This window comes from Notamacropus eugenii, chromosome 5 (genome assembly GCF_028372415.1).
Source record: "Notamacropus eugenii isolate mMacEug1 chromosome 5, mMacEug1.pri_v2, whole genome shotgun sequence".
NCBI lineage: Eukaryota > Metazoa > Chordata > Mammalia > Diprotodontia > Macropodidae > Notamacropus > Notamacropus eugenii.
In genome coordinates this window covers 191,982,836-191,996,516 of record NC_092876.1, presented here as the reverse complement: position 1 = coordinate 191,996,516, position 13,681 = coordinate 191,982,836, and the positions used below count along the sequence as shown (strand labels likewise).

At 34.9% G+C, this 13,681-nt stretch overlaps 1 protein-coding gene across 1 annotated transcript in view; it reads left to right on the top strand.

The window, feature by feature from the left end:
* The window catches only part of MIPEP (mitochondrial intermediate peptidase), a 196,320-nt gene that overhangs the window by 30,120 nt on the left and 152,519 nt on the right, over positions 1-13,681 (top strand). The window contains exons 6-9 of the mRNA XM_072611732.1: positions 1,337-1,519; positions 3,215-3,371; positions 9,366-9,414; positions 11,334-11,394. Of these exons, the coding sequence (XP_072467833.1) occupies positions 1,337-1,519; positions 3,215-3,371; positions 9,366-9,414; positions 11,334-11,394 (450 nt within the window). The remainder of the gene's footprint in view (positions 1-1,336; positions 1,520-3,214; positions 3,372-9,365; positions 9,415-11,333; positions 11,395-13,681) is intronic.

Below are 13,681 nucleotides of genomic sequence, written 5' to 3'. Positions count from 1 at the left end.
TCTCTTCTCACAGCACACAGATGTCATGCCATGTTATTTCCTTCACCCCTATCTCACAGGAAGTAAGTAGCATGTCTCCTTACAATGCAAATCCTACATATGCAAGTGATTCCCTTCTCTTGGTGATCTCATCAGCTTTCATGGATTCAGTTATCTATAGATTGTTCTTAAATCTATTTATTCATTCCTAACCTCTTTCCTGACATCCAGATTCACATATCCAGTTGTCAATTGGACATTTCTAACTTCTTCAGTTAACATGTCCAAAACTGAATTTATCTTTACCCCCAAACTCTCTTCACTTCCAAACTTGTCTACCAAAGTAACTAATGTCCTGTCTTCTAGGCTTACAACATTGGGTCATCCTAGACTCCCCGCTTTGTCATCTCTTCCCCCATGTCCAATCTTTTGCCAAGTCCTGTTAATTTTACCTTTATAACATCTTTCATATGTGTGTCCCTCTCTTCTCTGACTCTGCCACCAACCTGGTACAGGAACTTATCACCTCATATTTGGACTATTGCAATGACTTTTTGTTTGTTTTACCTGCCACAAGTCTCCCTCCATTGCATTCTCTCATTTAACTATCCCTAAATTATATGCCTGATTATATCGGACCACCCTCGTCTTTGCCTTGCCCCCAATTCAGCAAACTCCAGCGGCTACCTGTCACCTCTAGGATCACATATAAAATCCTCTGTTTGACATTCAAAGCCATTTATAACCTGGCCTCTTTCTATCTTTCCAGTCTTCTTACACCTTACTCCTTCCCATGTGTACTGTGATTCAGTGACGCTGGCCTCCTTGTTCCTCACACAAGACACTCTGTCTCTAGACTCTTGAGCATTTCACTGATTTCCCCCTATATCTGGAATTCTCTCCCTTTTCATCAGTATTTTTTATAACAGTATTTTCTATAAATTTTCCTTAAAGCATTTTACATTTTTTTTTGAACCACAAAATGATCTAATAAATACCCTACTGTGGAAGTCCATCTAGCCTAGTATTTTGTCCTTAAAAGTGTTACTAAGGTTTTTTTTTTATAGGTATTATATTTACTCTACATGATATAATCTTCAAAATTAGAATATAACTCAGACAATAGAAATATTGATTTCATGCAAATCTTAAAACATAAAATCATTGTAAAATTTTAAGAATATTCTTATGTTCTTTTAAGAAACTCAGTATATTTTTAAATTACCATTTATTTAGACTGTAATCCACAAAAGGCCTTATTTTGTTCTATCATCTTTACTGAATTTCTTTAGAAAACTGATTTTAAATGACTAAAATTTAATCAAACTAAATTGTGTTTTATTTCTTTCATATACAGCGTAAAAGAGCAGTGGACCTTAATGTTAAGATCTTGGATTTGAGCAGCGCTTTTATTATGCAAACCCACTTTCCCAACAAAATTGACAAGCACCTCTTACCAGAGCATATCCTCTATAACTTTGCACATGATGGAGACCATGCACTAGTCAGTAGTTTACAGGCAGACTCTTCAGATGATTTGGTATGTATTTTAAAATCACACTTTAAGTTTTTAAAGTTGTTTTTAGTTCTGGCTTCATGTACTGTTTTTAAAATAATTCAGCAGTGCTATAGGAATATCTTTAAATAAAAACTTTAATGTTAGTAAACCTAATAATAGAAATAGCTAATTCTTACAAAAACCTTAAATAAAGAAAATTACTTTCCTCTTTGGGAAGCATTTATTATTGATGTTACTCATAATGTCTTCTAAGGTATAATAAATAAAAAGTTACCTTTGTTTTGCTTCTAATCTAGACTATCCCTAAAACAAAATTTTTTCCCAAGGAGAAAAACACGAAAATATATATTTTTAAATAATTATTTTATTTGTTTTTGGTGTTCTATAATCACCTCCATATATCTTAGATTTTTTTCCCTCCCTCCCTCTCTTTCTCCCCTTTCTCCCCACTTCCTCCCCGAGATGGCTTGCAGTCTTATTTAAGTTCTACATATACAGAGAAAGAACTATGGAATTGGATCACAGAATGAAGCAGACCATTTTCTTTTGTGTTGTTTTGTTTTTTTTGTTTTATGGTTTTTCCCGTTCATTTTAATTCTTCTATTCAACGTGACTGTGGTAAAATTATATTTAATACAAAAATATTTTTGAAAAATAATTTTAAAATTATGAAAAAGCACTCATTTAGAACAAAAATCCTAATTTTTCTAAAGTAAAATTAAAAAGCTTTTGTAATGGCAAATAGTCTTCATGAAAAATTAAAGGAAATTAGGGAAAGTGGAGAACTTTAGAATAATAAAAAAGTACAAAAAGTTGGATTGGGAGGTCTAAGGTATGTGATTCTCAATTAGTCTTCCTTTCTCTGCCTTCTTTTCTCTTCCTTTACTTCTAGGACATTCTGTCCCTCAAACACTGTATGAAATGCTCCACTCTTACTTCCCCTTCCCTGCCTTTTTTTCTTCTCTGTGAAACTGAATTTCTGTAGCTGAACAGCAGCTCTGGTCTTCAGTCTGAAGCTGCAAGTCCCAGGCTGATCTCTGAAACAGAGCAGCTGAACAAGTGTGAATTGCCAGTAGGGATGGGAGTTTGAGGAAGAGGATGGAGTGTATGATTGCTCCTTCAGGGAGGAACCCTCTATTAGAATCAGCTTCAGTCTTATGGATGCAGGGAAGGGAGTGAAAAGGGATGGTCTTTGCACTGAGATTCCATCCCAACCCTTTGGGTAGGGCTTATGCAGGTGTCTTGGACCATGGGGTTCAGCAGGAATCTACTTTCTTTGCCTTGTAGCCCCATGTGCTGGGCATCTAGCACAAATATCATTTCTGGAAACTAGTAGGGTAGTTGTGGCACCCAGAGAGACCATGTGGCTGAAGTATATGGAACAAAGATTACTGGACAAGCTTAGGGTTTATATAAGTCAGATTTGAGGATCAGTATAATAACTTGTAACCTATGGATCTACTTTCCTGAGACTTTCCAAATCAAAATACTTCCCCTTGGCCACCATCTTCCTTCATCTCCAATTAGAATATTAAACTCCTTTCAGTGTATGACCTCAAATACCTCTTAGTCATTTTATATACCGTTTTGGTAAGGATATAATTATATCAATCTTTAGTGCAGCTGTAGTATGATGACATTTTTCCTTTTTTTATAATTAAATAAAATTTAATGTAATGCAATTGATATTAATTACCATTTACTCTTTGAATTTAGGTACGCGAAGTGGCTTACAAGGTTTTTCTTTACCCCAATCCTGATCAGCTGAACTGTTTAGATGCGTTACTTAGCAGTAGAGATGATCTGGCAAAATTAGTGGGCTATTCTACATTTGCTCATAGAGCTCTCCAAGGAACAATAGCTAAAAGCCCAGGTAAGAAGTATATTCATCATAAGTTTCTGTGTGTATGTGTGTGTGTATGTGTGTGTTTGTGTGTATGTGTGTGTATGTGTATGTGTGTGTGCACACGCCTTTTAACTTCTAGTTTAAGTAGGCACTTGGTATGTGGTTTAGCTTGAGAAAAGGGAGGAAAAATGACTAGTCTTTCCATTGGGGAATGGATCAAAGAAAATTGTAGTGTGAATTATGTGAAAATATAATATTCTAAATCATCTCTCCAGAAGGAAGGTTAGTGCTTAGGAAGGGCTAGTGCTAAGTAAAAATCATCTGTTTCCATATTATTTTACATTCCTTAGATTCTGTATTATTTTAGATTCCTATTTTAGATTCCTTGTTGTCTTGAGGGCTTTTGGGTTTATCTTATGGTTTCTGGCTCGGGGCAGCTAGATGATGCAGTGGATAGAGCACCAGTGCAGGAGTCAGGAGGACCTGAGTTCAAATCTCACCTCAGACACTTGATACTCACTAGCTGTGTGACTTTGAGCAAGTCACTTAACCCCAATTGCCTCATCCTGGGTTGTCTCCAGTCATCCTGATGAATATCTGGTCAGTGGATTCAGATGGCTCTGGAGGAGAAGTGAGGCTGGTGACCTGCACAGCCTTCCCTCACTCAAAACAAAGTCAAGAGCAAGTCATGTCATTATTTCTCTGATGGCGTGGTCTTCTTCAGCAATGAAGGATGAGCACACAGTGGTTTCTGGCTAAAAGTAAGAATTTTAGATAATAATAAGAATTTAAATTGCTGATATTCTCAAGTTTTTCAGCATAGAAAACTTAGTAATGTCATAACTAATAACTTTTCTTTCTTATATTCCCATCTCAAACCCTACTCCCACAAACAAAAAATTATAAGAAATCTACCCTTCTTCATACTCCCAATCAGAAAAAAATCAAGAAGTATGGAACGTTATTGAGATAGAAGTTTCATCCATTTTGTAAATGATATTTCTTTTCTTTCTTTTATGGTATATCTTTATATCATTTGGCAAGAGAAAGAGGTGATGGCAAGAAGAAATAAGAATAATATGGATAGTTTAGGGAGGATATCTAGATAGAAGGATGCTGCTGCTGATTGTATTAAAAGTTCATGAGGAAGAGATTGTATTAACTTATTTGCACAGTTTTTGTCGCTTGGATTCCCATAAAGTTTTTTTTTTTTTTTGACCCCCACGTCTTCCTGTCATCCATTCTCACATTAGTTCTTTGCTAATCTAAATTTGAAGTTCTACTTTCTCATATGATATTAAGCAGTTTTGATTCCCCTAATCTCTGGGTAGTATTGGTGGTGATGATCGTTATTAAAAGGCTAATAAATCATAAGCTTAATAGGTGAAATTAAATTAAATTAATAGATTAAAAGATTAAAGGCTAATAAGTTAATAAGATCATTATTAAAGGATTAAATTAGGGAAAACTTCATATTCACGTGGTGAATCATAGAAACATAGAAACTAAGGAAGGATCGTAGACACAAAGGAAGGAAAAAGTTAGGATTCAATTTGGGTATGTTAAAAAAAAACGAAAAATTTCAGTCTATTTGAGCTGCATATCAGTTAATTACTATGTAGCTTAGTGTTAATTCTTCATGTCACTAACTATGGTAGGTTAACTTTACGTTTGTTCACAATTGTGTATAAGTCTGCACTTTGTCTTAATCTGTTATTGCTCATGCAGCATGGTTACCTGTTCACAGCTTTAAAAACTAAACAGAGGCCTATAGCTTCCACACTGGGCGGCTGAATGCTTTGGTTAGGCAATTTTAACAGTGCCCCAGAGCCCACCTTCTACCCAGTCCAACCAACAGTTCTTTCCTTCATTCCCTTTTTCTCTCTTTCTTCCTGGTCACAGTATTATTGGAGGAAGATACGGAATGATGTGGACCTCATCTTCTATAGTTTTATTTTATTCCCTTTCAGTTGGGCTCTTGCCATGGTGACCTTTTTTATTCTGTACTTATACTTCTTCCTTTTTCCTCTCCCTCACTGAAAAAGAAAGAAAATCAAATTACTTTTAACAAATATGCATAACCAAACAAAACAAACTACCGTATTATCCCTCTCCAAAAACTATTATGGCTCCATCTGTACCCTGAGTCTCTTACTTCTTTGTCAGCAGGGTGTATAGTATACTTCAAATTGAGTTCTCTGGAATCATAGTTGGTTTGTCTTAAAGTTGTTTGTCTTTACAGTAATGTTATTGTAAAAAAAATTTCTGCTTCTGCTCACTTTACTCTGTATCAGTTCTTGCAAGTCTTCCCAGGTTTCTCTGAAATCCTCCCCTTCATCATTTGTTACAATATGATAGTATTCCATTATATTTACATGCCACAACTTGTTCAACTATTCTCCCTTCCATGGAAATTAAAGTAGCTTTTCCTTTGAATGCTTAAATGTTAAAAGTTCATTTGGGACAGTATTTTTAGAGCTACAGATATAGAGAACCAGTTATGTGTGAGGAATTCTGTCCTAATGCCAAAGACAAAGAAGCTCAGGGATCTTTTGCTTAATCTTGAATTCCAGTCCCGTTTGCTTTGTCTTATTTAACTTGAATAAAAGATAGTAAAGAGGGAACAATTTACAATTACATGCTGATTTTATCTGGGTAAAAAAAGATAAAATCTTTCTGACAAGTTACATATTTTTCCCAGTGCAATACACACACGAATCCATTGCAAAAATTGTTAAATTCATATTCAGTATTAAAGATTTCTTACAAGAGCAGCCTACACAATTCTGCAGAAGTGAAGAGTATAATAGCTTATGTTTTAAGAGTACTATGTAAAAATATAGTCTGTATCAGTCTTTAATCTTGAATATTCTAGCTTGTCCTATTTATTCATATGGTTGTCTCCTCCTTGAGGGCAAGGTCTATTTTTATGTTTTTTTCTTTCTTTGTATTCCTAGCACTTAGGACAATGCCATAAATGCTTATTGATTGATTATGATTTTTCTGTTTAGGTTTTTGCTTTGTTATTGATAGGGAAATTCCCCCCCCCCCCCATTTTAGTTTTCAAGAAATCATTTCTTTTGGTGTACTAATTGTGTATAAATCAGGTTCTTTTTAATTCTAGGAAGTCATTTTTTTTTTAGAGTTTTCCTATAGCATGTCTTAAACACTTTCCAGTCATAGGTGAAATTATAATAATAGCTGACAATTATATAGTACTTTAAGGTTTGCAAAATATCTTACATATATGAAATCATTAAGCCTTACAACTAACATGTTAAATATAAATTACAGATGTCATCCTTATTTTGCAAATGAGGAAACTGAGGCTCACAGAGATTGTGACTTGCCCATGGCAATAAGTATTGGAGGTTGGATCAGAACCTAGTCCTGAACCTTCCCATTCCACTTCTTGAAATGAATAAAAAATGTAGATTCTTTTGTTTTCCACTGTTTTACTCAGTCTCAAAAAAAAAAAATTCTTACGTATTCAAGTTTAGCCATCTATAAATTTCTTTACCCAAAAAGTGTAAGTTCTGATTGTTATAATTGTAGTTTAGTAATAAAATGCTATTCCTCTAAAAAGATCATTATAATTATCCATATATACTTATTCAGTCAGCAGGGAGTAGTGACTAGAGAGCCTGTCTTGGAGTCAGAAAGGACTAATTCAGATCCTTTCTCTGATATACACCTGCACCATGTACAGTTCATTTAGTCACTTCGGCCTCTTAGTGCCGCACATAACACTTTAATATGTAAGTTGGAGAGGACTGATAAGTTGTATCTGTGGAGAGAGTTTTCACATTGGGAATTTTCTATGTCAACAAAAGAAAGGTTCAGATCCTTCCCCAAGTGACACTATTAAGTTTAGAGTACTGTGCTATGTTTGGGGATTTTTTTTTTCAAAGCTGTGTGATTTTAACACCTATGGTTAGAACATAGACTTGTATTACTATGCTGTTGAACAGTTTACTTTGGCCAAAGTTGATTAGTTCTATGAATACCTATAATATCTTTTAGAAATAACACCAGAAAGAGATATCACATTCATCATAGGGGATTGGCATGCTGAAATAGGAAATCAAAAGATAATTGGAATAACAGGCAAGTTTGGCCTTGGAGTACAGAATGAATCAAGGCAGGGACTAATAGAGTTTTGTCCCTAATGTGCTGGTCATAGCAAGCACTCTTCTTTAAACAATCCAAGAGGCAACTCTACACATGCATATCACCGGATGGTCAATACAAAAATCAGATTGATTATGTAATTTGCAGCCAAAGGTGGAGATGCTCTACATAATCAGTTAAAACAAGACCTAGAGCTGACTGTGGCCCAGATTGTGAGCTTCTTATTTCAAAATTCAGACTTACATTGAAGAAGTTAGGGAAAACCATCAGACCAGACCTTAAAGGTATGACCTAAATAATATCCCACATGAATATGAAGTGGAAGTGATCAATAGATTCAAGTGAATATATCTGATGGAGTGCCTGAAGAACTGTGGATGAAGTTGGCAGTGTTGTATAGGAGGCAGCAATGAAAAACATCCCTAAGAGCAAGAAAACAAAATGTCTGTCTGATGAAGCTTTACAAATAGCTGAGGAAAGACGGAAAGGGAAAGATTGCAGAACTTACTGTAGAATTCCAGAGAACAGCAAGGAGAGATGAGAAAGTTTTCTTAAGTGAACAATGCCAAGAAATAGAAGAAAACAATAGAATGGAAAATATGAGTGATCTCTTCAGGAAAATTAGAGATGTGAAGGGAATGTTTCATGTAAAAATGGGCATGAAAAAAGACAAAAATGATAGTCACTTTATAAAAGTAGAAAAGATTAAGAAGAGGTGGCAAGAATAGATGGAAGTATGTAAAAAAGATCTTAACATCACTGATAACTGTCAGTTATCATGTGGCTACTGATCTACAGCCAGGTATCCTAGAAAATGAAATAAAGTGAACCTTAGGGAGCATTGCTAACAATAAGGCTAGTGGAGGTGATAGAATTCATCTGAGCTTTTGAAAATCTTAAAAGATGATTCTGTTAATGCATTATAAAGTACTTAATATGCCAGCAAATTAGGAAAACTTAGTAGTGGCCAATGCATTGGAAAAGATCAGTCTACATCCCAATCCTAAGGAAAGGCAGTGCCAAGAAATGTTCAAATTATCTAGCAATTGTACTCATTTCACATGCCAGCAAGGTTATGCTTAATATTCTGCAAGCTAGGCTTTAGGAGTATATAAATGAAGAATTACCAGAAGTGCAGGCTGGTTTTCAAAGAGGCAGAGGAACTAGAGACCAAATTGCCAACATTTGCTGGATTATGGAGAAAGCAGGGGAGTTCCAGAAAAATGTTGACTTCTGCTTTATTTACTTTGCTAAAGCCTTTGACTGTGGATGACAACAAAATGTGACAAGTCTTCAAAGAGACAATATCAGACCATCTTATCTCCTGAGGAACCTGTATGTGGGCCAAGAAGTAACAATTAGAACTGATTGTGGAACATGTGATTGGTTTAAGATTGGGAAAAGGAGTATGACAAGGCTGTATATTGTCACCTTATTTATTTAACTTACATACACAGTTCAAGCATTTCAGTCATATCCAACTCTTTGTGACCCCATTTTGGGTTATCTTGGCATACATACTAGAGTGGTTTGCTATTTTCTTCTATAGTTCTTTTTACAGATGAGGAAACTGAGGTGAGCAGGATTAAGTAACTTGCCTAAGGTCAAAATTTGGACTCTGTAATGTCTTTCTTACTGCAGACCCATCACACTATCTACCGTGCCTCCTAGCTGCTGTAATTGGTACAGACCACAAGTGCTATAGGAGTTTAAAAGCCTGACAGGGAAATTGTCTTTGAAAGACTGTTGAGAAGCCTTTCATTTTACTATTGTTGTTGCCCCTATTCCTGGAGCATCATCTTGATCTGTAGAAATTCATAGTGATCAGCTTATATTCATTTAAATGTTAATCATTTTTCTATAATTATTCTTTTTTGTTGTATTTTCCAGAGATTGTAACACAGTTCCTTGAGAAATTGTCCGAGAAGCTTTCCGAAAGGTTAGTTTTTACTTCATTTTTCAAAATATATGTGTATTCATTATTATAAAATATTTAATTTGTAACAGAAGAAAAAACATGAATTATATTCATGGAGTTCTAAGAGTATTGCCATTAAAGCAAATGTGTAGGACAGCATGATTGTCCTTTTGCATACTAAAACATAGAAACGTTCTCAAGTTCATAATTTCTTTTAGTAACCCATTATGGATATGTTATCATGAATTTGCCTAAATTATTTGCCTTGAAGTTATGTTATTGGATTGCCTTACACAATGCACCCTTTACATGGTAGGTGCTCAGTAAATATTTGTGAAATTTAAGTTTTCTTTTTAGTCTACACTTCTTGTGGTGTTTACTATTTGCTCTGTGCAAAAATATTTCTTTTTATTTGTCCTAAAATAAAAGGATCATAGATTTTAAGGATGATAGATTGTAAAGCTGGAAAGGATGTTTGAAGTTATCAAAGCACCCTCACATTTTACTGATGAAAAAACTGAGGCTCATGGAGATTAAATCACATAGCTAAGATTATCTAAGATAAGGTCTTTGTGAATCCAAGTCCAGCACTCTGTGCCCAACATCATACTGCCAGCCTCTTCCCTATGTTTAGTTTTCTTTTGTGATTTAGGGAAGTAATCTCTGTTCATGATGTTACAAATTATCATAGAATTTAGAATTAGGAAGAACTGTAGAGATTATCTACTCCAGTTCTCTTATTTTACTATTGAAACAGACTGAGATCTGAAGAGGAAATTTGTCTAAAGTCATCTTGATAATAATACCTCATAGCCTAAATAGGCATAATCTTTTTAAAATGTTCATATATGGCAGCTTCCGCATCCCTTTGATCATGTTATTTACTCTTTATAGGACTATGACTAGTCTCAGTATATCTTTCTTGAGAAGCTGTGAATCCATGTTTGGGTGCATTAAGGTTTTGTCGTAAAGAAAGAATCTGTTTTATTTTTAATGATATTCAGCATTTTACTCGTCTTTTTGGTGAGAGCAGCACATTATAACAGTTTTCTTTGTAACTTTTAAGTCCCTTTACTGGATTATAATTGATAGCTTAGAGCAGGCCTGCACAACCTGTGGTCCATGGGCCACTTGCAGTATACCAAAGGATTTCGGGTGACCTGTGAAAATGTATCTCTGTTTTTCCTGGGTCATCTGAAAGCCTTTTGTGGGCTGCGGTTGTGCAGACCTGGTTTAGAGCCTGTTATCTTATAATTTGTATTACTTTTCCTGAAATAGTAATATTGCCTTATATTAACCCACACTGGAGTTCTTTCTCATAACAGTGAAAAAGGTTGTATTAATTTTGGTTTCATTTAAAAACTTTTCCTATTTTATTTATGACTAAATTTTTTTTTCTAATCATGTGTATGTATAGCTATAGATTACAATTTAGCTAGACCCTTTGTAATTTCTACTTATATTTGAGAGAGTCATCTGTGATTTGTATGGGACTTAGAATTCCAAAATGTTGACCATTCTTAACCATTGCACATTTGGAATCCTCCTGGTGATTTAAGAGGAAAAAAATCATGAGTTAATTTCTAAATTATAATCCTTTTCTGTCATAGTATTTTAATTTCATCAGTTAAAATGTATTTTAAAAATGTTTTTGATCTATTGACCTTTTTAGGTAGAGCAAAAGCAATACCGTAAATGTTTGTATTTTGTTGTGGTTTCATATTTCTGTAATTCTTATTTTGATGCTTTTACTTTTACACAGGATCACTCCAAAATGATGATTTTTAGGGAATCAGGAATAGGAGAGAATGAGGAAGAATTTGCATGGGTATTTTAATTTGTAGTGAGGTCATTCTTTTGAGTATTTGAAAAGTAATTTGCAACAAGATAGCTTTCTTCGTCAAGCAGTTACAATGACTAATGGTAAAATTACCTTACAGAACTATAAAAGATTTTGAGATGATGAAAGAGATGAAGATGAAACTAAATCCTCAGAATTCAGTAAGTTTTTTTTAATGATTGTACTATTATAATATAAGCCAGTTACCATATTACAATTTGGCTTTATTGACAAGAATGGAAAGTACCAGTCAGCATATGTAATTTGGTTGTTGGTATTTGAGTTTGATCTTTATTAAAGCTTCTGAAGGAATGTGATCAAGGTGCCTCTATCTATCATGTTTTTAAAATCTATTTTTATTCTTATCTTTTATTTTTATATATCTTTATGAAATATCTTTTTATCTTTTACTTTTACAATTTTTACAAAATTTTGCTTTATTTTTTATTTCTTTGTAAACATTTTGTAATTGAGTGTATATAAGTAATGAATTTGCTTTGTTAGATTGGCTCCCAGATATTTTCCTTCTGATGAAATTATACAGAATTCTAACTTTTGGGAATGGGACATACATATACTTCAAAGATTACCTATCCAGGGATGGTTTTTTTTCTCCTTTCAAAACTTTTTAGCTTAATTCATAATTTGAATATATTCAAGCACATTTATTTGCCATAGTAAACAAGTCATTAATTGTAAGATATGTGTAGCTTCTTCTGAATGTTCTCAAATACGGCTGTGCTTCCAGTACCAGAAGATAATGGTTTATTTCAAACCTATCTTCTGAATCAAGGTTTTCTTTAAACATGGAGGGACCTTAGTTATATGAGTGTTAATGAGATAAGGCTATGAGGTCTCTGCTACCACCTTCTGATCACATTGTATCTCATAATACTTTGAGGAAAATTGAGTTGCTTCTAAATGGATTTTTTCTTTAGCTTTTTATAAGTATTGATAAGGATGACCAATGATATTAAAATGAGTAAATTCAGTTTCTGTCTTGTGTATAGTTTATATAAATTTGTGTGTAACAGGTATGTGTTCCCATTATCAGTTTCCTAAGTTTAGTCAGGTAATCTATTGGGAAGCATTTATAAAATGCCTGTTATATGACAGGAATACAAGCACAAAATTAAACTGTCTCTACCCTCAAAGGGCTGACAGGGGAACATACAAAGTGATTGCAAGCTAAGTTCTGGTTGTGAGGTTTCTGGTTCCTGGGGAGGAGAAGGGGGAGGAATTGGGAAAGGCTTTCTGTAAGAGAGGTTGCCCTAATAGAGTTTTGAAGGAAACGGGGGATTCCAAGAGGCAGAAGTAAAGTGGAAGTGCCTTCTAGGCACGGGGGACAAATAACACAAAGGCACAAGAGGCTGGAGAGGGGAACAGTGAGAAGGCTGGTGTGGGTGGGCTTATGTTCATTGAAGAGACCATGACATCAGAGAAATGATGACTTTGTTTTGAGTGAGGGAGGGCTGTGGAAAGGTCACCAGCCTCACTTTCTCCTCCTGAGCCATCTGGATTCAGTGATCAGATATTCATCAGGAGGACTGGAGACAGCTCAGGATGCAGTGGGAGACCTTGGCCTTTTTAGGTTAAGGCCTTTTCAGATACTCACTTAGAGGGAAGTATTGCCCATTTAGAGAATAGGCCTTTTAAAGAAGAAGTCAAGGAATGGCCCTTTTAATAAGCAAAAGAAAACATAACTAAATCAAGCTGAAAGGGAAATGGAAACAGTTACTATTGATAATCACTTTAAGCCAGGAGGGTTCAGAAAACAGTCATTAAGTGGAACTTGGGCAGGGACCTATTGTCCAATCTTCGGGGTAAGGGGAGTAATAGAGCTTAAGGTTTCAAAGGTAGACTGGGGGCAGATGATGAGAGGCGTTAAGACCTAAACAGATGAGTTTCAGTTTGATCTTAGAGATGATACGGAGGTTTGGAGTTTATGAATATGAGAGTGACATGGTCAGATCTGTGTTATTTTGAATATCCATGGCATCTTTGTAGACAATGGAGGTGAGTGGGGAGGTAGGAAAAACCAGGTTAGAGGCTATTGGAATGCCCTAGCCATGAAATGATGAGAGTATGCACCCAGTTGATGTGTGAATAGTGAGAAGGCAAGTGTAGATGAAAAATATTGTGAGGTAAAAATGGCAGTATTTCATTATAACTGGTAATTATGTAACACTTTGAGGTTTGCAAAACACTTACAAATATTATCTCATTTTTATCTTCACAATAACCCTGGAAAATAGAAGCTATTATTATCCCTAATTTACAGATGAAGAAATTTAGGCAGAAAGAAGTCAAGTGACTTGCCCAGGGTCATGCAGCTAAGTGTGTGTCTGAGGCTTGAACTCAGGTTTTCCTGATTCCGCTGCACATCACGAACCTATTCATATTTGGCAGCTGACTGAATACATGGGGTGAAGGATAATGCCAAGGATG